The 23,772-nt window shown below is 37.4% G+C and overlaps 1 protein-coding gene across 1 annotated transcript in view; it reads right to left on the bottom strand.

Annotated features, from left to right (window-relative positions):
* LOC128526852 (neurturin) overlaps nucleotides 1-22,720 on the bottom strand; it is a 32,012-nt gene extending 9,292 nt beyond the window's left edge. Inside the window, exons 1-2 of the mRNA XM_053499036.1 lie at nucleotides 22,434-22,720; nucleotides 6,193-6,263 (exon numbers count right to left, since the gene is read on the bottom strand). Of these exons, the coding sequence (XP_053355011.1) occupies nucleotides 6,193-6,263; nucleotides 22,434-22,464 (102 nt within the window). The 5' untranslated portion in view covers nucleotides 22,465-22,720. The remainder of the gene's footprint in view (nucleotides 1-6,192; nucleotides 6,264-22,433) is intronic.
* Between the last annotated feature and the right edge of the window lie 1,052 nt (nucleotides 22,721-23,772).

The following is a 23,772-nucleotide window of genomic DNA, read 5'->3' as shown; positions in this document are numbered from 1 at the left end:
CACTTTGTCAATTCAACAGCAACACTTTGACGAATACATCACTAATATGTCTCAGCTTCAAGCCCAAAAAGGACGAATTGCCAAGCTCTGTGGCAAATACTAAGTAACTTCTTATAAGACATACAGTGCATTGCATAAAATAAAAAAGTCATTATATGCTTTGCTCAGTGTAGCGCATACAATCCTTTGCCTTGCTGCAGTAGTTATGGAGTACGTGTGTGTCAGTAGCCAGAGCAACCTTAAAAAACAATAATAAACAATCCAAGATCATTTTTGTGGTGTTATCAGAACCAATAATCACAAACTATTTACACATTTGTTAGATTTTAACAGTGATTTCAAATTGGTGTTTGAAATGTCATCTGGTTTGTGTTTATGGGTCTCTCCCCATGCAAGTAAATAGAAGTCTGGTCTTGTATGACTGAAAATAACTGTCTAGGAGCGTTGCCAAGGCCACCAAGTGGACAGGCTTTACCTCTGCCAAAACACCTTACTAATGTTTACACAAGACTTACGGTCTCGTTCTGAAGCGAACTCAGTCTATTTTACTTTCATAGTGAGTCATTTTTCCAATTATCATGTAAATGCATTTATTATTAGATAGAGAATAATCATATCAACGTTCATGCATCTATCTATTACTCACTCACTGTCCATCATTGTAATCTCTTGTACTTTTTCTACTTATACTTTTCCTGATCACTTTGTTCCCTTATTTTCTCTGGTTTTTGCATTCTGGTCTGCAGATGTTTTAAAATCCGCTCATTTTTCTGTATTTGCGTGCGTTGGGTTAATGTAAATAATTAAAGCCTGAAAAGTGTATGTCCGCACTGATTCTGTACCAGCTGACCCATCACACGCTGCATCTCCATCTGTCTTTATTTGGCCTATATTTTCTGTATATGGACAAGGCTTCCTGTCTCTCTGTTGCTCTTTCCCTGATTGTGTTCACCTGTTGCTAATTTCTTCCTTTAGTATTTTTGTGGATTTATACCCTTTGTGTTTCCCTGTTTAGCTATGGATATTCGTTTGTGTCACGAAGCCATGTGTTTCCTGGTCGTATCTTTGCTCCTATCTCCCAGTGTTTAGGTTTTTCCTGGTTTTGTTCCTGGTCTGTTTATCTCTTTGGCTTTGTTTTTGTGAGTGTGTGTTCTAGCCTCTTCCTGGTGTACTGATGATGATTATTAGGACATCAACAGATCTAATAAACAAGTTTTGTGTATGCCCATATGTCCTGCACCTCTCTTCTACATCCTCCCCATGCAACAAGTAATTATGCAAGCAAACTGGTCTGACAGAATATATAATTCCTTCATTTGAATCATTGAATATGATTTCTAAGCAGGAATGCGTTAAGGACATGGCTAATGCTTGGCCAATTTATCATGTTGACGATGATTTAGAGAATTAGTTTTTTTTTACAACTATAAGTAATTTTTCATTCATTTCTTTTTAGTAACAGCTTTATTCTGGTTAGGGGTGCTTGCTCATTTGGTTGGAATGGGACATGCTTTAAGAATTGGATGGCTGCCACTTTGTCCTGCCGTGGCAAGCACGTGAGGAATAATGTAAAGAATAATATTTTAATGCTTTATTCATATACCACCTGTGGGATAAAAAGAAAAAAAGCCAAAGAAGCTTTTCTTCTTCACACCAAACCACAGATAACATGTTGAAAGAATCCCTTAATAACCCAAAAAAAATGTGATGAAATGTCTAATATGATTTACAGAAAATAGAAGCAATATACAAAAGGTATCAAAACATCCAGTCCATCACATCCTGTCGTGTATGTGGCTTAGCAGGCAAAGAGTTCAATGTTGTTAACATGGCCTCCAAATTCCCCAGATCCCAAACCAATCGATCATCCACGAAATGTGCTTAAAAAACAAGTCCGATTCATGAAGGTCCCACACCACAAACCACAGCACTCAAAGGATCCTGTGCCTATGCCCCATCCACACCTCCGAGGGGCTAGAGCCATCCTAGTGGAACAAGAGGAACATAAAACCTAGGCGCTTTTAATGCTGAGGTTTTTAAAGTTAAAACTAATCGGTGTATGCTTCTGGACCAACACATTTAAAAATCATTGTCTGTCAGCAATAGTTTACAGTAAAATCCTCAGTGTTAACAATATAGCTGGTCTTATATAAACACGGTGTGATGCTCATTTAACACTCTGGGTGTTAAATCAACACTGGGAATTTTGCTGTGTAATTACAGTTAAATTAGTGTAATTTATTAGTGTAATTAGTGCAATAACATCACCCAATTAGCCAAGACAGCAGCAGGACTTGGAAAAGATGTAACAGTCCTCGGCCAGCTGTCTCATGTCTGGTGTAAAAACAAATCGATACCCTTCCCAACAATCCTGAGAAATCGTATGATCTGTATTGTGTCCTCAGAGACTATCCTATAATGCTATTATGAGACACTTCTAGCACTTACTTGCTATTACGACTTTCATTATCCTGCTGCCAGGGGGTTTCCTATAGCATTACTGCTTCTTGAATGGCTTTTCCACTTAACATGCTTTTGTCTTATGGCTGGTTACTAGCCATACTGCTGTGACTGCAAAATCACATAACAATATTCATTCATTCATCCATCTATTGTCATTGTCATGGTCAGAGTGGATTTAGATCCTATCCTGGAAACACTGGGAACAATTCACCCTGGATGAGATCCCAGTCCACTATATACAAATTCACACCGGGGGTCAATTTAGGACAGCTTATTGGCCTACCTGCATGTTTTTGTACAGTGAGAAGAAAACCAGAGTACCCAACACAAACACAAGAAAAAGATGTGAAACTCCTCACATCCAGTAACCTGAGCTCAGAAACAGTCCTGGAGCTGTGAGGTTGCAACACTACCTGCTACACCATCGTGCCACCAAATACTTTTCTGTTGTCCTGCCTAAGCGGTACACACTGCCTCGTAAATTTACTCTCATATGTATATATTATAAGGTGGTAACAAAAAAGTTCAAAATCAGCTCTGTTTACAAGAAAGTACTTTATTACTTATTGCTTACTTTTAAATGCTTTATTATTATGTGGCAAGTAGGGTAGGAGCTGACAGGGTAACAAAATAGTACCAGTTGCACAACTTCCGATGTACACAGGATAATGTCTTTTGGCACACTATGAAGGTCAGCGCTACACTATGAAGGTTTGTGTGTTACAAAACTAGTCTCAAAACTTTTTGATACTTCCTCGTATATGCATGTTATATTATATATATTATATACAGTAAAACCTCAGATTGCGAGTAACGCGGTTTGCATGTGTTCTGCAAGACGAACAGCGATTTTTAAATTAATTTTGACTTGGAAAACGAACAAGTCTTGGTTTACAAATACCGAGTATCATGTATCACGCATGCGCTTCTTGTTTTGACGCCGAGTGTCACGTGGTCACAACTGAGCCAACCTTTTTTCTTTCTCTTGCGCTGCGGAATTGTGGGTAATCGTCTCCCCTTCTGGGTCTCTCAATGGTATAATCAACATTCGTGCACAGGTGTACTGTTTAAACTGTGTCTGTGTGCTCACGCATCATTGGACACCGTGCCATACACACACACACACACACACACACACAGACCCCTTCTACTGTCGCCTTTACAGTCACACACTTTCTCTCTGCTCTACAAAGAAACACTGCTCTGTCAGGATTCTTTATAAAGGTAAAGTGCAGGTTATTTTGTTTTATTTTTACTTTACAGCAGTGATTCCGTTAGTGTGTTGCTAAATCTAGTGTCATTAGAGAGATTTCTTGTTTATTTTTCCGATAAAACAGTGTTTCCGTTGTGTGCAGGCTTGTGTATGAAAAGAGTGGAGGAAGAGTAACTGTGTAAGACGAGAAGGGCGAGAGGGGAGCTTACTTTAGAATCACACACACATACACACACAGCGCCTGCCCTCACAACAGAAATATTTATCTGTCAGGATTTTTTAAAACTTTTTTAAAGGTAAACGGCAGGTTAACTTGTTTTATTTTTGCTTAATATTTTGTGTTAATTATAATTTTATGTATTTCTTTTTTTTTGTGCTTTGGAACGAATAATTTAAGTTTCTTTTATTTCTTATGGGAAAAACAATTTGGTTTACGAGTATTTTGGAATACGAGCCTACTTCTGGAACAAATTATTCTCCTAATCCAAGGTTTCACTGTATATGCTAATTTTTATGTGTATGCAATAACAACAGATGTTAAGCACTATTTTGAACTAAATATATCAGAGAAACGAAGAGAATATAAGGATTTTTTAAAGCAAACAAGATCATTCACATCAACATACTACTCTTAAAACCCATACTACTGATTTGGCAGAAAAAGAGCAACAGGTCTATTGTTGGATGATCATGTGATCAAATCCCAATCAGTCTTCACTTCCGTTAACCAGGGCTAGGAGTGTGAAACAATAAAATGGCAATACTTTCTCCCCTAAAAAAAAAAAAAACAGCACTAATCAATCATGAAGGCCCCTTTTTTTACATAGAAAAAAAACTGTCTCCCTGAGTGTGTTAAGCTGAGCTGTAACATAAATAAAAAAAATGTTGTGGCTTCATGTGGCTCAGAAAGAGCAAATAATAGCCTGCAACCTGTTGTGTGGAAAACTGACAACATTTCTACTGAAACATAGATCATATTCCACATTCCAACTTTTCAAGGTACAGGCAGCAAATTAGAACATTGCCTCAATATGGCAGATTAGCACACTTATAGCAACATAGTTAGTTGTACTGTACAGTACTTAAAGTTAACTGAAGCCCATCACTTCTGTATTTTTGTCAACAAGTATGATCAGTTCTATCAAAAAGTATTATTTGTAAGCAGGGTTTATTATTTCTATGCCTTTACATAGTGCCACCACATTTCACCTTGGCGCTACCTTTAGAGACTTATTGCTGCAAAACCGTCTCGAGCAGCATAGTTGTCCTAGTCATGACCATAGCAGTTCATAGCAAAAAGACATTAAAGTGGGAACTGTGCTTACACTTTCTTGCCTTTTGCTGAAGATAGCTACTAGCAAAATTCCTGCTTTTTTCCCTAATACTAGCCCATATTAACAAAGCTGCTTCACAAGTAGGGAAAGAAGGAGTATCTAATTACTATAATTTTCTAACTTACTGTCACAAAACTCGGCATTTGATTTCTGAATGAAATATCATTTGGAAAGGCCTAGGGTAGTCAGTGTAGTTATTTGCAAATAATCAATAATTTGGTGCTAGAGTAATGCTGACCCCAACACCATACCAGCAACCACTAAGCCCTCGAGGAATAAACAGTAATCCCGACAAGGGTACAGTGAATACAAAAACATTAAGCTTGTGTCCCTTTTTGGATGTCTAGGGTGGCTAGATGAAAATGCTTTCTCACAAAAAGATTAAACAAAACCAACATAATTCTACATATTTCATACAGCTTATCACCCAAAAAAACGCTATGCTCAGGGTGAAGCCTGGTGTTGGCAGCATCATCATGCTGTAGGACTACTTCTTTTCAGCTTCAATCTCCGTCATTACAAAACCTGAAGGCTGCTGTTAAACAACTGAAGATGAAGAAAAAACTGCCTTCCAGTATGCCAGTATAATAAAATATCTAAGTAAATCCAAGTCAATAAAGGAATGGCTTTAGGAAAAGACGATCATCGCTTTGGAATGAACCAGACAAAGCTCAGACCTACATCCTATCAAAAATCTGTGTGATGATAATAAGATGCCTGTACACAGGTGATCCTTGCACAATTCGAAAAGAAAGGCAATCTGACGTGATTTCTCTTTTGGTTTATTTTTTTATTTTACAAAACCTGCAACTTTAACAGAAATGTGAAGACTGTTTAAATCAACTACACTGTATCTTCCTGTTAAAGCTAAATATTGGCTCAGGAAATCTCGATATAGCATTGCTAAATAGTGAACACCACAGGAGTGACGTGTTACACACTACACCATGTACACTACTGCATGTGCGATTTTAATTACTTAACCAACACCCAAAACCTCTGTGTGTGTGTTGAGTAAATATTTCAGAGGCTATGTATTAAATAAGCATGAGGCATGTCTGGTCAGGAGGATGTGATATGCTGGGGATAGGAAGCTCACTGACAACTAAAATGGACTACTACTACTGAACTAATAGGTGAAATAATTACCCCTTGTGTGAGTTTCTATTCGTAAATACAAACCTTCCAGTAGGTCAGGTGACGCTGGGCAGATGTTGCAATGGTATCTTGCTGATGCCACCACCTCTTGCCATCTGAAACACAACAACAGCAAGATGTTAGAACAAAACACATGCTGATAGTTAATTCTGTGGTATATATATATTACGTTTTAACATCTGGATACCATTATAACTTCATATATCACTTACTTATAATACTGTTTGATCACTACTCTTGGGATAAAATTTATTAATATCAATAAGATTACATAAAGAATAGGTAGAAAAATATTGATTTATTATTAGACCATTCATTTTTAAATAATTAAAATAAAAAAGTAGACAAGATGCACTTTAATTCCCATAAGGCTGGGGTTCCACTTGATAAGTAACTACTGTTCAGCTACAAATCCAGCATTGTTCACATGCTTGTCTGCATACTTCTTGCACATCTGGAGACTTCAAAGCTGTGTCCACTAGCAAGCTGGTCAGAACTAACCGTGCACCTGCAAAAACCATATTTGACTGCCTTGTCTAACATGCAGAACATAGTAAAGAGTGAACATGGCAGGAATTGAGTACGCTGTAATAATTTGCATCAAACACATGGTATACATTTCCGCTGTTATCTTTAAATGGAACTGATGACAAGCATCACAGCATTGTGACCATTCATCCTAGTATTAAACCATGTCTCATGTCCATGTGGAACATGAACACATAATATTTATAAAAGCTGTCTAGTGTTTTCACAGATATAGCAAGTATAACTCCTATCTGAGCTCTTTTTTTAATATCATATAATATATAAGTGGTTGAATGAGTGAGTAAGTAATGGAGCGTGAGGGGGTGGGAATGAGTTAAAGCATTGAATAGAGACATGTCAAATAAATTGAAGGGTTAAAACCAAAGAAACAGTTAAATTAAACTCTTTGTGAGAGCGTGGAAGTAAGTGAACAAGTGAGTACTTGAATGTAGTGATGGCTGTGATTAAAAAAGTAAGAAAGAGTGAGTACTTACAGTAGTACAGGAATATGAGTAAAGGAATGAGTGGTTTGTAATTGTATGAATGAGTGAGTTAGTGACCAAGTGACCAAATAATGAATGCATGACTTAGTGGTTGAGTGACTGATGGTGTGCATGGGTGATAGCGTGAATAAGTGAATGACTTTAGTGAATTAGTGAGTGACCAAGAGATAGAATGACTGATTCAGTAAGTGAGTGAGTAACTGAATGAGTAACTGACTGACCAAATAGATTCTGTAAACTATTAGGTGAGTGATTGATTTACTAAGAGAGTGAGAGTGTGAGTGAGTGAGAGGGAAAGAGAGTGGATGATTGACTGAGTGAGTGAGTGACTGAATGAGGGAGTGAAAGAATCATAGTGTGAGTGAGTAAATACATAACTGATGGTAAATGAGTGTGATTAAAGAAGTGAGTGACTGAGTGAATAACTGAGAAAGCGGGTAAATGAATGAACAATTGAGTGACTAATAATACAAATGTTAAACTAAGAGTCAGGAATAATTGAATTAAGTAAAAAAGTTAACAAAAGTGTAATGACACCATTAATCTTGAATATAATTTCTGTCATGCTCATGCCTTGATACATTACAGAATAATCACTGTATAACTATGTGCCTTAGGTTTCAGTACAATAACTGGAACTCTAGATGACACAGTGTTTGTGTGATGCATTCACACACTTATTCACACAGCATATGATGAAACAAAAGTTGTATATGAGAATCTATTCACATAAGCTTTAGATAAGCTTTCACTGTCCTGACTCACAAGGAGGAAATTCTGAAGCATGGGGCTTTTCTGATTCGGCTGTCGGCTGATTCCTGTGTAGCCCTAGATGTGTTTTTTAATCCTGTTTTCCAAAGCCAAATATTAACTTCCCAACAGCTGTGATGAGTTCTTTTGCCAGGACTGAATCAGCAAGGACCATCTGCCTAAGTGCAGCATAGGGATTGCTTTGTTGCCATATTAGTCAGATATTTGTGGTATTAGGTGCATCGTACACATATTTGGATGATTCAGCTCACTGTCCACCACTTACTGGCATCAGCATCATAACAAACCATGAAGCCAAAGTGATCCCAAACACTACACGCAAAGATCTGGGGGAAACCTTCCAATCTTACAAACTTGGTGCTGATTTTTTTCAGATCTCAGATCTAAGGCCATTTGGTTTTTACCTTTGGAGGCATATGAAGGCGTGAAGGTTATAACGGCAAATATACAGCACAAAGATCATTTAAAGGATGTGTTGACACGAGTGCGTCTTGCGTGGAAGAGAATATTATATGTATGTGTTTTTAACAAAATTGTAGGGATGCACCGAAATGAAATTCTTGGCCGAAGCCAAATAATAATGAAATGCTTGGCCGAAGGCCGAATACCGAACGTGGTGTTTCGCATTTTTTTCCATTTATTTTGCCAATTTATATTAATTATTTATTAAATAGTAAAAATTAGTTTTTTACTATTTTGTGTTGCTTTTCAGAGAAATCAATCAAATAACAAAAATACAATTTTAAAATATTTATTTAACACTGAACATTTTTTTAACATTCCAGTAGATATTATACAAACAAAGTACAATATAACTTAAAATAAATAAATTAGTATAATAAAAAAATATTTTTATTTGGCCATCTTTGAAGCCCCCCTTCTTGAATAGCCTATGTTAGGGCTATAACTGACTGCTGAAAGAATGTAACTCTGTATGTCTACAACAACAAATGTGCATTAAATAGTGCAAAAAATGTGGATTCGCTGCTGCTGTTGCCGTAGCCGCCGCCGTGTCTTTCTCGTACTCTGCATGATGTTCGGAGTGTCTTGATTTTAAGTGATAAATTAAACTTACGTGCTGTACGTTTTTGAAGATGCACCCCCTCTGGACAATTCAGCAGAACAGTGTCTGCAAACGGCCGTTTTTGCCTCGTCCTCTGACACTTTAAAGTGCTTCCACACTGCTGACATGTTTGCTGCACAAAGCGCGCGCCTCTCACTCTGCGCGGGTTACTATTTGATCGCGTCATTGAAAACGTCATTGTTCGGCAAAATTTATTCGGCCTTTTTACTTATTCGGTTGCCGAACATTCGGTGCATCCCTACAAAATTGCAATTGTAAAGTACCTTTTTGCCTAAATAGTGTAATTTATCCCATGTATCCACTTTTGGGACACATAATACAGTGTCCCAAAAGTATATTTTTGGCTAAACAGTGTCATTTACTGCATGTATGGAGACTTTTGGGACAGTGTATTAAGTGAACCTAATTGTAGCCCTAGTTGTTAGGTAAGTTAGAAAAACAAAGCGTCAGTAAATAGGTCTTGTGAGAACATGTTGGTGAGAACCTCAGTCAGCGAGGAGTGAATGAAAAAGAGTCAATGAATGAGTGATGAATTGACTTTCTAACTGAGGCAGCTGGAAAATGAAGGCTGTTTTTTATACATACAGTACATAGATAACGTTATATTCAGACATGTGTGCGTGTGTGTGTGTGTGTGTGAATTCCTGTATTGTGTGATATCCTGACTGATTTAAAGCACGTTGTAATAAACCCATTAGATAACTCAAACAGAGACATAAATAGCAGTGCATATGAGGAGAGATATAAAGTGTGATGTTGTCTCAGGCTTTAAATATCGTGTGTTGTTTAGAGCTGTGTGGATAAAAATACCATGGGGATCCAGAGAGCTGGACAATAATCAAACGTTTCTCTGGTACCACTATGTAATTTGTTTTACTGCTGCTATTTCTGAACACTTCATATTGTTGATAGCTTCGTTGCAGGTGTATGGTTAAGGTCCAACTCCCTTACACAGTGCCAAAAACAAGTAACTACTGGAGACACAAGTACTGTACTTGTGATGATCCTGTGTATACGATCTTGCCCTATCCAAAAGCTTCAAAACAAATGGAACAACTGTTGGAGACTCTGCTCCTGAGAGCTTTTATGGTGTCCGAATGGAAAATAGCATGAGTAACTGGTGGACTTCGTCTAATCTGTAATAGCAGTTACAGGTCAAGGTCAAGTATAAGTGAAATCTTACAGTCAGTGATAGCGGAGTCTTTACACTTAGCTGGATGAGCTTTCTGGACTGTGTGTGCACAAGTGCATGTGTGCTTGTTGAAAGATTTTGACTATATTAACAAGTTTGCAAGTGCATTCAGCCCTTGCAAATTCTAAATATGAAACTGTTTAAAACATTTTTAACATTGACCCATTTTAACCCATTTGAGAGCAGTAAAAACACCCTAAATTACCTTATTTGTGCCTATAATTATATGACTTCTTCAAGATTATATATTAATTCAATTAGTGGAATAGCTTTTACAAATTTTTGTACATTGAGTATGTTCTGGGACAAATTCGATCTGTATATTGTCAAACGCATTTTATGGAGTAAGTAGTTCTGACCAAGTGAGATAAACCATAATGAGATTCAATGAGTGGTGATATACATTATAATAGCACTGGAAGTTTAACTATACTGTATGTATCATTGCGCATCACAGGTGTTCTAATAATCGTAATTTACACTAATTGTCTGTCGCCTACAGGGTTAAAGGTAGGTTGGTATGGTCTGCCACACGGAGAGAAGGAAACCTTTTGGCTACATTGTACCACTAAAAATTTAAAAGTACTTTTACCCCTTTTAATTACACTGTTGATTGCCAGCTGAAAGGGAACATCATCTTGAGAACCATAAGGATAAATTTGCCAGGATTCATTAACTCTGTGCACCTCCAAGCAAAGTAAGAACTAACAAGTAGTCAATCAATTCCCAGAAACGTTCTACATAACCAACAAACAGTAGTTGAGATGGGTGTGAGCTTATGTGTGCATGCTTGGGCACTAGGAATAGTATCGTCAATTAAATCACCTCCATTTATTAGTGACTTGTTGAATATATACTGTATATAATGTCAGAAGAGAAACTTGGGCCAAGTCAGAAAGGAAGGCGAATGGTGGAGGCGGATAAAGATGAATATATATTGTGGAATAAATAGTAAATAAATTATAAGCAGCATCAATACCAATGCAATGAGGACATCAAGGACATTCGGGTGGTTTAGTTTTATATATTTAAATATTTATGATTTTATCTTTACCTGAATCATTTATAATTAAGGAAACAGGGTTATACATTTAAAGTGCTCTCGCCAATGAAAAAGGATGAGAGTACATTTTATGTTGAATTTTGATGAGAATTTCATGTTGAAAATGATAGAAAAATGTATAAAAAGATAAAACTATTCATGAAGTATTTTAATAACAAAGTTTCAGGCCATTTCAAAATGTACTTTAGGTTCTCTTTTTTTAAATGCTTTTGGTTATTAATATAAGATATAAACTTACATATTTATAAAATATATATTAGTGCGACAGAGATGGCTTCCCAATCACACAATCACTTCAACTGCAGACATTTTGACAGATATCAGCCAGCATTAGATAGCTAAGACTAGAGAGGCCACAAATAGCTTGTTAACAGACACATCCAATAATCCTGCTTTTGTGATTGTTGCTGCTGTTCACATCAGGGTCAGAGACTGTGTTATAGCATGTCGGCTTCTGATTCAAGTAATGATGCTGAAGTTCACTCTGAATGGCCGCAAACATTTAATCTCTATGCATGACAACACTTCATTGTTCAGACTGTAGGGCACGACCATGATCGCTTTAGAAAGGCATGAATTCAGTCGTTCTCTGGCTTTCAAGAGCCAGTCAGAGCAGGTGAGGAGAAATAATAATGAATGGCAACCAATGAACAATCACCAGGACCAATTCGTTGCTTTTTTTTTTTACCTTCATTCTATTCATTCATTAGTGAGTGTTCTGGCCAAAAAACAAACCTGGATAACAGTGATTCTACAAAACATAATATTGTATAATTATAATTATTGTCTCACAGATCCTGTCAGGATTGTTAAAAAAAAAATATTTGTCATGACAGACATTCTTTCATCATAACCAGCTCCACATGGAAGCAAATCAGTCTCATTAATAATTCACACAAAAGACACGATGCACACATGTGTATCCCAGTTCACATGTGTGAAACCCAATTCAATCTTTACAATTCACGAATGTATCATGGACTGTAATTGTGCAAATTGCCTTTCCTGTGTGAATCGCCTTGGATTTGTGTGTGTATTTTTCAGACTTTTCTGGCAGCAACGTGGGTCACTCGTACCCTTTAGCCAATCAGATGCGACCTCGCCATTCAACCAATCACAGCCCTCCAGGAGCGCGGCACTCAAGTAGCTCAGCTTTGCACCTTTTGCGACGGAAATTACAACGGAAATGAAGTTTTACCCACTCAAACCAAGAAAAGGATGCACATGTAAGTTATTACTTTATTTCCTAATGTTTCATAAATAAACTTCGTCTAAAAATATAAGATATGCAGCATGATCCAAAACGTTTATTTTAAACAGTATAACGTACATTAAAATACATCTTTTCTCTTTAATAATTTAGCAATCTCTAGCAGCACAATTTGCAGACAGGCGCTAGTTGTTATTAGTGCCCTGAGTGAAATGATACATATTCCAGGAGATGTCATGACAGCCCTGTCAAAACTAAGCAATCTCACACAGCGTCAGTGGATCAGACGATTATACAGTAAATATAAAAAAAAGACTACAATAAAATGCTGTACTCTGACAGGTTTTGCCAGCAGCCATGTTATGCTGGTGTTATTTTATTTTTTTTATCAGTGAACTCTTGTCACCTGTTGAAACAGTCTTTTATAATTATTGATAATTCACTCTAAGCTGCATGAATGGATAAACTGCCATGATTTTCGATTCTTTACAATAAACATAATTCTCCCACATGACTCAAGGCTTTACTTATTGCATTACTGGATCTCTTGAATGAATGAATGAATGAATGAATGAAGTACATTTTTAGCAACCACTTTTCACCACCTTCTGATATAACTGATACGATCTATGTTGGGGTTGTATTGTAGACATTAGTGTTTATATCAGAAATACAAACTTTTATCCCAGTACCTCTGATAATTTGAATTATTGTAAGGAAATCATATTGTAAGAAATAATGGTGACTGAAGAGAAGCTGTTTAATAATACTTATAAATGACAACCGCTCTCTGGCTCAGTGACAGCACCTAGGTAAATCTAAACATGATCATATTTGACATTGTTATTTAGGAATTAGATCGTATAACTGTTTGAAATGAAATCGCCATTTTAAAAAAATGCTGAAATCGTGCAGCTTTAATTTATTATCTTATACACATTTAAGCTGTTAATGAAATAAAAGGAAATCTGGTGGCATTCAGATATATCAGAATACCCCGTGACCCATAGAAACATCTATTCTCCAAATTAAAAACTGTGACTGTCTTGATTGACAAACATGTAATGACGGTAAAGTGTTTATAAAGATAATAAAGTGGTTACTGTAGCTATGTTATTTTCTGCGAAGTTCATTGAACATTATAAAATAAAGTAATAACTTACATGTGCATCTTGTTCTTGGTTTGAGTAGGTAAAACTCCATTTCCGTTGTAATTAACTCAGATTGCGCAAAAGGTGTGAAAAGCTGAGCTACTTGAGTGCCGCGCTCATGGAGGGCTGTGATTGGTTGAATGGCGAGGTCGCATCTAATTGGCTGATGTGCATTTATAAAACGTATATCATGAATATACAGTATATATATATATATATATTTATTTATTTATTTTTGTGCGCGTGAATTGGGTTATACACACGTGAATTGGGATACGCATATGTGCATCCTGACTTTTGTGTGAATTATTAATGAGACTGATTTGCTTCCAAAGCTCCAGTGGTCCAGTCAGTACGACAGCTCAGAGATGACCGACTGGAATAAAGGTGAACCAGTGTCTTGTTACGAAACGTGCTGTAATCCAAGCTGTGCGACTGACACGTCAACTGCGCTCATACCATCACAAATACTACACTGAGATCAGAACACACACTCGGGCAAGGATACAGTATCATTCCTACCCAATTACTTACTCACACACACACACACACACACACACACACACACCAATATTTACACACCTCAAAGGATGTAAATGGCTTCAGGCATTGTATGCAAGTCATAATTGAAAATGTTTTGTGCAAGTCAAAACATATAGTGAGAACAGAAGTGAAGGGGGCATTAGAAAGGGTTAAAGTGGTAACAGCAGTCATCATCAAAGCTCAAAAACCATGCAAAGAAACAAAACATTTCAAAATTCAAAACATCAGTTAATAAAGTATTTCCTCTATACCATGTATTTACAGTACACTAGTACTTACACTTCTGGTTGATGCTAAACTGCATTTGAACACGAGTACTGAGAAATAACAATAAAGATCTATTTATCTATCTATCTATCTATCTATCTATCTATCTATCTATTTATCTATCCTTCTATGCACCACTTGTTAATTTATTTCATACTATTACTCACAGTCTATTAACTAATTCAGCAAATAAAAACATAATGCAAGACGTCAAAAAGAACTTGAACATGTAATGTTTAATGATATGCTTTATGGCACTTTTAATCACTGCAGCCTCAGAAAAGGTGCACGTTAGACTTAGCTAAGTGTCTTTACATGAAAGCGTAAAAGAGCAGGAAATGTGCCAACATATGCTGTTTATTTACCAACAGATGGCCTCCATTAGATTACCCAACCCTAATGTACATAAACACCATAGAGGGAGAGGGAGGGAGAGAGTAATTGCTCTGTAATGCATGTATTACTTTGTCACCAACTCATTTTCGGTTTTACAAAGGTTAAATATAGAAAGTAAGACTATATGTAATAGCAATAATAATAATAATAATAATAATAAAAACGATGTATTATTTCTCATGAGGTAATGGTTAGTAGGTAAGAATTACCAAAGACAAATTAGTTGGGGTAATTATATGCCGCAACAAGATATGATGCTTTGCACACACACACATACACGAGCACACACACGTGTACTCACATGCACACAAACACACACACCCATACACCTGACTCCACCACTCAGCACTCAGCCCCTGTAACACTTCACTCACTTAATCAGCTGAGTTACAACACAAGTGTGAACATGTGTGTTATGAATGTACTGTACAGTAAGGCTACATTATAAAAATGGAATATCCTGGAGAAATATAATGAACTGAATGAGCCCGCGTGCCCAGAATGAGACCACTCAATTTAGTATAGAATAAAGGTGATAGGTCAGAATAATTGTGTATTGATTTATTTTCTCTCTAAGAAGAAACCATTGCAGCAGAAGGCCCGCTGATCAAAGCATGTTCTCAACTTTTCCAAATGATGAGGCCTCTGGATTCCTCACCATGGATCTCCTTTCGCGAAAACAGCAAAGGACCAGATGTTCAGCCATACTTTTTTCTTTTTTTTTTTTTTCCTGGAGCAAACTAATATAATCAGTATCCATCTCTGTCCCACACACTGTTGTTTTCCTGATGTTCTGTAGGTTACAGCGGGTGCACCTTCTTTAAACATGGTGGAGCAGTTCCTGTAATGTGCATGTATGTAGATGTATGTGTGTTTGTGCGTGTGAGACGAAGTAATCAGTCTCTCACGGTGGAGAGTGTGGCTCTCTGCGGACTCTGTGATCTGTCAGTGAGACAGAACCAAGGAAGCAAGTGCCCTGTGCTTAGATGCTGCCTGTGTGTTTGTGTATGTGTGTGTGTGTGTGTGTGTGTGTGTGTGTGTGTGTGTGTGTGAGACAGAGAGCGAGAGCGAGAAGAGATTAAGATGCATTCTTGCAGTTGTGTGTGTTTACTCTGATGCGATTCTGGAACATTCCACAGCGTTGTGTGTTTGTAACTCGCAGACTGACTGCATCCTCCTCCTACTCTGAGCCCTCTGACACTTTAGCAATAACAGGAAAACAAGGTGCTCTTATACAAAACTATTAAATCTCCCCTCCAACAACCTGCTAAATGAATATCTGTTGCGCGGTGGATGTGTGAAGTAGTGCGAGTCCACATGTTGCACTGTTTAACACTAATGAATAAAAGCTGCTGTTGGAAATGCTCCACAGTTTAAACGTCTATTCAGACAACAGGAAGCCAAACAGGCAGCAGAACTGTTAATTACATAAGTGGTAAAAGCCATGCAACTATCTTACCATGCAAAAATATTGATTATAAAAATTATTTTGATTAATTACTATTGTTATGATCATTATTATTATACAATAATTTAACCTGATTGAGTTATCTCTACCACCTGGTTGCGATAATGTTATATGAAAACAGTTTATTAGATGATGTGTCTTTAAATAGTGTGGTTTTGTATTGTTGTTGTTGTTTTTTTTTAACTGTAACAATATATCGATACTTTACCATTAAGTGACATCTCAACCATTTGGAAGAGGCCTATCATACTGAAGGGTTTGTTACAAAAAAAGTTAATGGAAAGAAAAAAAATAAAATGCAATGAGAGTGAGGATGTTAGAGAGTTGAGAATGGTTTTAATTTGTGAGGTTTTGGAAATTATATAATTATTTTAATTTAAACTACGGATGCAACAACAAACCAGTCAGTAACTTGATGGGTCAGTATTTCACAAGTCATTGTGATGAAAGGACCTCCAATGACATGTCAATTAGATATAAAGTATTAATCAAATTACATCTGTCATCTGTGAGTTGTAAAATATTAAGTTTATAATTCTTTTTATAAAAGTTCCTACACCTGCCAAGTCACCAGATAAAGTAATCTACATTAGCTTTCTGTTGAGTTCTGCATTTAAAGTCCTTTTCATCAAATTTACTGTAAGTTCTATATGGTTTAGGTGTTACCTAGTCTCACAAGTCATACCCCTGAGTTCCCTAGTAGATATATTCTATCAATAAACCTGACAAGGTACTTCATATCTTTTAAGAAAATGCCATTTGATTGACATAACAGATGTCCAAACACAAACCTTATGCCGTAGCCTGTCAGCGCACACAAGACTTTATTTACGCACCACTCAGTACTTCAAACAAAACCCATCCGTGCCCAGTACATACATTTTTTTTTTACACAGAGGTCGATATGCCACAATGTTCACTTTTAATCCCACTGCATTTGGTACAATTAGATTGTCACATTCAATATGCTGAGTTTAGAAGTAAAAAATACAAACCGGCGAGGTTGAGACTAGCCGAGGCATATCTATCTGATCTCCTGGAACAGTCTAGCACATCCTGAGTGATTCTCAAAGCAATATTCTGTTTCTATAAAGCTGCTGTGTGGTGATGTTTGCTATTTAAAAAAAACGCAATCTGATTGGAGCTGTAAGGTGGCAAGACTATCCACAGTGCCTTATCAGATTATTAAGTTATAGTTTGTATATTATTATACATTTATTATTATAGCAATATATATATACATTATAAAACATATCTAAACAAATCATTTATTAGACAGGTCCCAGATGTTTGTGGCTGATCATTGATATTTATAATTATTGAAATAAAATAAGCGAATGATCTTAATATTTTATATGAACGTCACCCTCTATAAAATACAGGGACAGTAGTATTTATTATGACAATTTAATTACATTACATTTTTATTTGTATAGCACTTTTAACAATAGTCTTTGTCACAAAGAAGCTTTATAGAATGAAACGATAGAGTAAATAGGAAAATGACAATGAAATGTGTGAGAAAACCTGTATAAATCAAAATGATCAGATTGTCCCTGATAAGCAAGCCGAGGGCCCCAATGGCATTAGTTTTATAACTGTGTCTGTATTAATATAATTTGCCAACAAATCATCCGGCGGAGAGGCGCAGTAATGAGCTCCGTGCCGAATAAACTGCTGAAAGAGTCTTCGGAAGAACGCTTTATTCCGTTAATGCCAGAAGTGTTTAAAGGTTCTCTGCATACGCACACAAAGATGAATAAACACAGCAAGTCACAGCGGGTAAAAATCTCTTCCAGAGCAACATCTGCTTGTAGGATCACTGAGGCGACTTCATCAAACCAGCCTCAATTTGGAAACTCGTTTTTGCATGATGCTAAACTGCAAGTTACACGCATTTCTTATTTGTTAGCAACAATAGCTTCAGAGCTGCAGAGTTAAGGGAAATGTTGTCATTTATTGGCCAAACTATTTCTTTACAGCGGCACTGTGGTTTAGTGGTTAGCACTGTCGCCGCTGGTCTGTGTACATGTTCTCGATGGGTTTTCCTTCGGATACTCCGGTTTCCTCCCACAGCCCAAAGACATGCAGATTAGGCTGTGTACATGAGCGTGCGTATGTGTGTGTGTGTGTGTGTGTACCCTGTGAAGGACTGGGACCCCGTCCGGGGTGTACCTCGCCTTGTATACAGGTTACAGGGATATAGACGATGAGTGAGTGAATATTCCTTTAAAAATCAAAGCTTGACCTGTGTACTGTGGAATTAATCAAATGAACACAAAGCAATTTAGCCGTGAATGATATTACTCCTGCTGGGTGGCACTTCTGTGTTAAGTTATGGGTTGTTGGGTTGGAGTAAATAAAGGCTGTCCATTTAAAAAATAAAACAAAAAAGAACAGCTTACACTATCACACAACTGCTTCTCATCAAGCATTCACAAGAGCTTTTTATTGCTAAGTAAACGTCAATGTGTGCACATAAAGCGGCTATGAATTTATTTTAGTACCGACAGCGGCTAAACCACATTTCAGCTCTACTACAATAAAAGTGTGTTTGAGCAGCTTCATCTCTCCTCTTCTGCTTTTCTCCTAACACCTGCACTAATGCTGTTTTAAGGCGGTAATGCATTTCAGAGTCTGATTTTTTTTTTGAAGCGGCAATAGCACGTATCCTGTCTACAGCAGTAAATTTGCTACATAAAGATATTTCTTTCAAGCCATTGAAACCAAGCTGGTGTCATAAACATAGGAGTAGCCTAATGTACACCTGCTACTGAATATGGCACTTTAATCAAAGGGAAGTAAAACCCATGTACTGAGCTATTATTATTAGTGAGGCGTAGCCAAACAGGATTCCCTAAACACTCCTTTATCTGTCACGAGTGCATCAGAGAGTAAAACTCGGAGTCGGAAGGGAAACACGCAGAGATCCTGACTCACACAATAACAGAAATCTAAGATTAGTTTAGTATGTTCTGCCACTGTTAATGGTTGTAATCATCCTGGCAACCTGAAAATAGATCAACTGATAGCGATACCGTGCTCAAGCAATCCGAATAAGGCAATAAATGACGAGATTTAAATTCCATATTATGATACGATAAACTGTGTAACACTCTAGCACTGTGTTGCACTACAATGCTATTAAAATTATACATAAAACTATATGTCTGGCATAACTTCCACAGTCAAGGGGATAGTTCATATTTCAAAAAAAAAGAAACCTATGCATCTGTCAAAATACCAAGCCTGAGAAGACTGCAGTCGCTTTGCTGCCTTCTAAAACACACACACTTTATCATTGAAGCACCACCTCTATCAGAAAATGCTCTGACAACCTGCTGGTGATCGAAACAAAGCAGTAGCGATGATAAACTATTAATATTGTGCAAATACTGTGCAAAAGCCTTAAGCCACACCTCATGTCTTCTTCTTCTTTTTGTTTCCAAAGGTCCAGACTTTCTTGTATTTTTCAATTTAGTCTTCTAAATACACTGCCGATGCAGTCAAAGCATACATCAATCATGGTCTTCCTGTAGCCCAGGTCTCGGCGTTGTTAAAGAAGTGTGAAATCATGACAGAGAACAGAACAAAAAGCAGCCAAAGTCCAAAGAAGTCCTTCGAGAAGAGCATAAAAAAAAACTATTCCCGAACAAATTACAAGAAAGCATGCCTAAGAGAGTTCAGGATGTGTTGAAGAATAACAGTGGTCATATAAAATATTGACATTTATTTGAATTATACAAACTCTCCTTGTGTCATGCAGTATACTGTGTTTACATATAGGTTTGCACGTTGCAATGAATCACTGCATATCCTGTCTCATTTTCCTAGCAATGAATATAAAGAAATTATAGAAGAGGTGGATTAGGACTTTTGCAGATTTTTGTATATTGTAACTGATTATCAGAACATGCCTAGTAAGCTTGGAAGTGGTGACTCAGTGGTGAAGGCTTTGGATACTGATCAGAAGAACATGGTCTTATACCCTATTATTATCAAGCTGTCACTGTCTAGAGCATGGCCATTAGGCCTTATGTATCATGGTTGACCTTGCACTCTGACAACAACTGCCTAAAAAGCCGGTGGAATTTCACTGTGCTGTAATGTACAAGGGCCATTGTTAATATAACGAGAACGGTTTGCACGACATCGATGTAACCTGGCAGACAAGGAGAGTGGACTGGAATGTGCGTGCGTGAACGATGACAACCGCACTATTCTAGTGAGTAAGGCGTTAAACGATGTGGAGCGAGCATGTACCCTGTGGCTGTTGAATTGAAAATGACTGAGTGAGTAAAGCACTGAATCTGCATCACGTTTGGTGTTAATTTTGAGAATTCCTTCGTGGAAACTATTCGGATGATTCAGAAGGCTTCCAGGGACGAATCAATGAGTGCGGTGCTAATAAAAGTGCGGCACAAACGCTTCAAAGATGGTCGAGAATCTGTTGAAAGTTTTGGATCCTCGTTCCGGAAGGCCTACAACAAGCAGAGCACCTGAGAATGTGACTCACGAATCATGACTAAGAGTGAGAGGACTAGAAGAATAATGGATGGATATTTTCTGGACAAGACCTTGTAGATGAGATTTAAAAAATGCTTCTTCTATTTAAATTAGCTAGCAGTAAGATTTAAGATAAGAAGAACTACACGAAATGATCAAAACTATTTGGCTGTGGGCTAAACACTAAAACCTACATTTTTTAAACAATTTAGGATGTTCAAGGCATACAGTATAATCTGGAGGTTGTGAGTTTAAGCCCATGCACTGGCTACTAAGGGGTCCTTAAGCAAGGGCACTATGTCTCAGCTGACCCTGCACTCTGACCCCAGCTTTTTGCGTTACACATAGAAAAGTCTGCAGCTGTGATGTTCTACACCACAAATAAATAATTCCTCAGTGGAAAATATATTTCACACATGCTATACTCTGTTTAGGTCAGTCTACAGCAAACCACTGACCTCTTGTCAAATCGCAAGAACTCCTAAGCGCATGTGATATGGAGAAGCTTTTTTACGGTCCCTTAAATGGAAAACATCTACCCCGGGTTAAAAGCATGCACATAAAAATCTCACTTTGCGGCGTGAAAAGTGCCGCTCTGGGTGCGCTGATTTGTTCCAGCTTCGAGAAACCGAGCAGAAAATGAATCAGTGCACCTAGCCACCTGGAGTACGAAAAAGCAATCGAGCATAAAAATCAGCATTCAGCTCTGGCAATGCATGCAAACACACAGCCACGGAGCTTTGATCATCAGAAATAAAACCTCACTTAAAAAATATAAAACATCTCCTTCAGTTGAAACTGAAAGCTTTTTTTTTTGGTCAAGTGGGGTAAAAAAAACACTAAGCAGGTTTTAGGCTTTGAACAAGACCTCAAACACCTGCACTACTGTATATAATGACAAGACATAGAGTAAGCATTGCAGCTTTTCATGTTAAATGTTCAGCTTTTTACTCTATTTCAGTGTTTATTTTTCATTTTATTTTAAGAACCTGTTTTTTTTTTCTTTTCTTTTAAAAGCCAGAACAGAAACAGGGTTTTGTTTGTTTGTTTTAATATGCATTACAAACTACAGTTCACACTTTTGACAAAATGAATAGAAAAGGCTAGGGGAATAAACTCTATATTACTATAACACAACAGAAGAGAAAACAAAACCAGAGAGCTCAGTGTTGTGCATGCATCATCCCTAAGTTATAAACAAAACCCAAATATAGCTAAAAATCTGTTTGTAGTTCAATCTTACTCTACTTCCCAAGTTTAAATATGTTGTACAAGTACATTTGTAGTGGAGTTAACTACATTATACTGTTATATACCTATAATAAAGCATTCCATAGAGCTGTATATATAATAAAATAAATAGATCAAAATGATTTAATAAACATGCAATACATCAAATATTAGACAGATGTTTTTTTTTTCTAGTAATAACATCACTAAGCTCCAATAAACTAAAGTGAACCCAGACCTGAGAAATTTCTATTCTAATCTAATAACTAATCAATCAAACAAACTAATCTCTCCATATTAGTGGTAGTTGCATGCTAGTAAAGTGAGGTAGAACTACTGGCATGCCTTGTTACCTTTCCTGCGCCCTGCCCGCGCTCCTCTCATGGACCTGTGTGTAAAAACGCACTTCTGCACGAAATGACACGAGATGCAAACAATCCGGACAAAATGCACCCCAGACGCGTTTCCTTCGGCTGATCCGTCTCCACTTCTGCCCTGGAAAACGGTGGCATAATTTTAAACTCCGAATCCAAATGAGTTTCCAGCGAATCTATGGACCACAGCGTGTGGAGAAGCTCAGTTTAACGCGCGCATGCACACGCACATAGACACACACACACACACACACAGACATACGCGCGCGTAAGTCCCACACTTTCAGCCCAACTCAGTGTCAGTGCAGTAATAAATGAGTGCACGAGGAACGCGGCCGCCAAATTAGACGGATAGAGGTTGCCATATCTGCAACTAAATCCCCGTTGTAAATACTTGCTCAAACTGTTCATTTATCAAATGTTCAAGCATTTAATAAAACAACCAGCTTGTATAAACAAATTCAATACATCAGGTCAAGTTACAGTACAAACATTTTTTTTTGCACACAATGACTTTTCCCACACACACATAAAACATAACCTTTCTACATGGTTTATGATATCATTTCCAATATCGACTGGATGCAGTGACATAAGGTCTCAGGTCGCTGGTATGATGTAGATATTATGTATGTACAGGTTTCCTCCGTGTTTTCTGGCTTCCTCTCACTTCCCAAAACATGCCAGGTGCACTGTTTATGCGCATTAGGGAAAAATCAATGAAGCGAGAAATGTTAATTTATTAGTTCATTCATATTCTACACCACTTATTTTGTAAGCATCAGGCGGATTGCACCCTGGACGGGGTGCCGATCCATCACAGGGCACATACACACTACAGGCAATTTGGAGATGTCAATTTACCTAAGCTGCATGTATTGAACAGTGGGAGGAAACCGGAGTACCCGGAGGAAACCCACCAAGCACGGGGAGAACATGCACACTCCATGCACACAGACCTGACAGGGGAATCAAATCCTGATCCTGGAGATGGAAGGTGACAGTGCTAACCACTAAGCCAATCTAGAAATTTTTACTTCTTCATTTTTATATTCATATCCTTATTGTTTATACCAGTGAAACAAATTGTGGCATTTCCATTGTTAAAAAAAATTTGATATATAATTAAATTATAATAAAATCCAACCCAGGTAAGATTCTTCTGATGTTGTCTCAGGTTTTGGAGTTGCTTGATACTAGGAAGGCAATAGGTGTAGCCTATTTGTGGGCTCGGTGTGTGGTGGCTCTTGATGCACTGACTCCAGCCTCACTCTTTTCCTTGTGAAGCTCTCCAAGTTCCTGAATCTTCTTGGCTTGA

The sequence above is a fragment of the Clarias gariepinus genome, chromosome 6 (assembly GCF_024256425.1).
Source record: "Clarias gariepinus isolate MV-2021 ecotype Netherlands chromosome 6, CGAR_prim_01v2, whole genome shotgun sequence".
Classification (NCBI taxonomy): Eukaryota; Metazoa; Chordata; class Actinopteri; order Siluriformes; family Clariidae; genus Clarias; species Clarias gariepinus.
The sequence above is the reverse complement of the archived record's forward strand: the minus strand, read 5'-3'. Positions and strand labels throughout refer to the sequence as shown.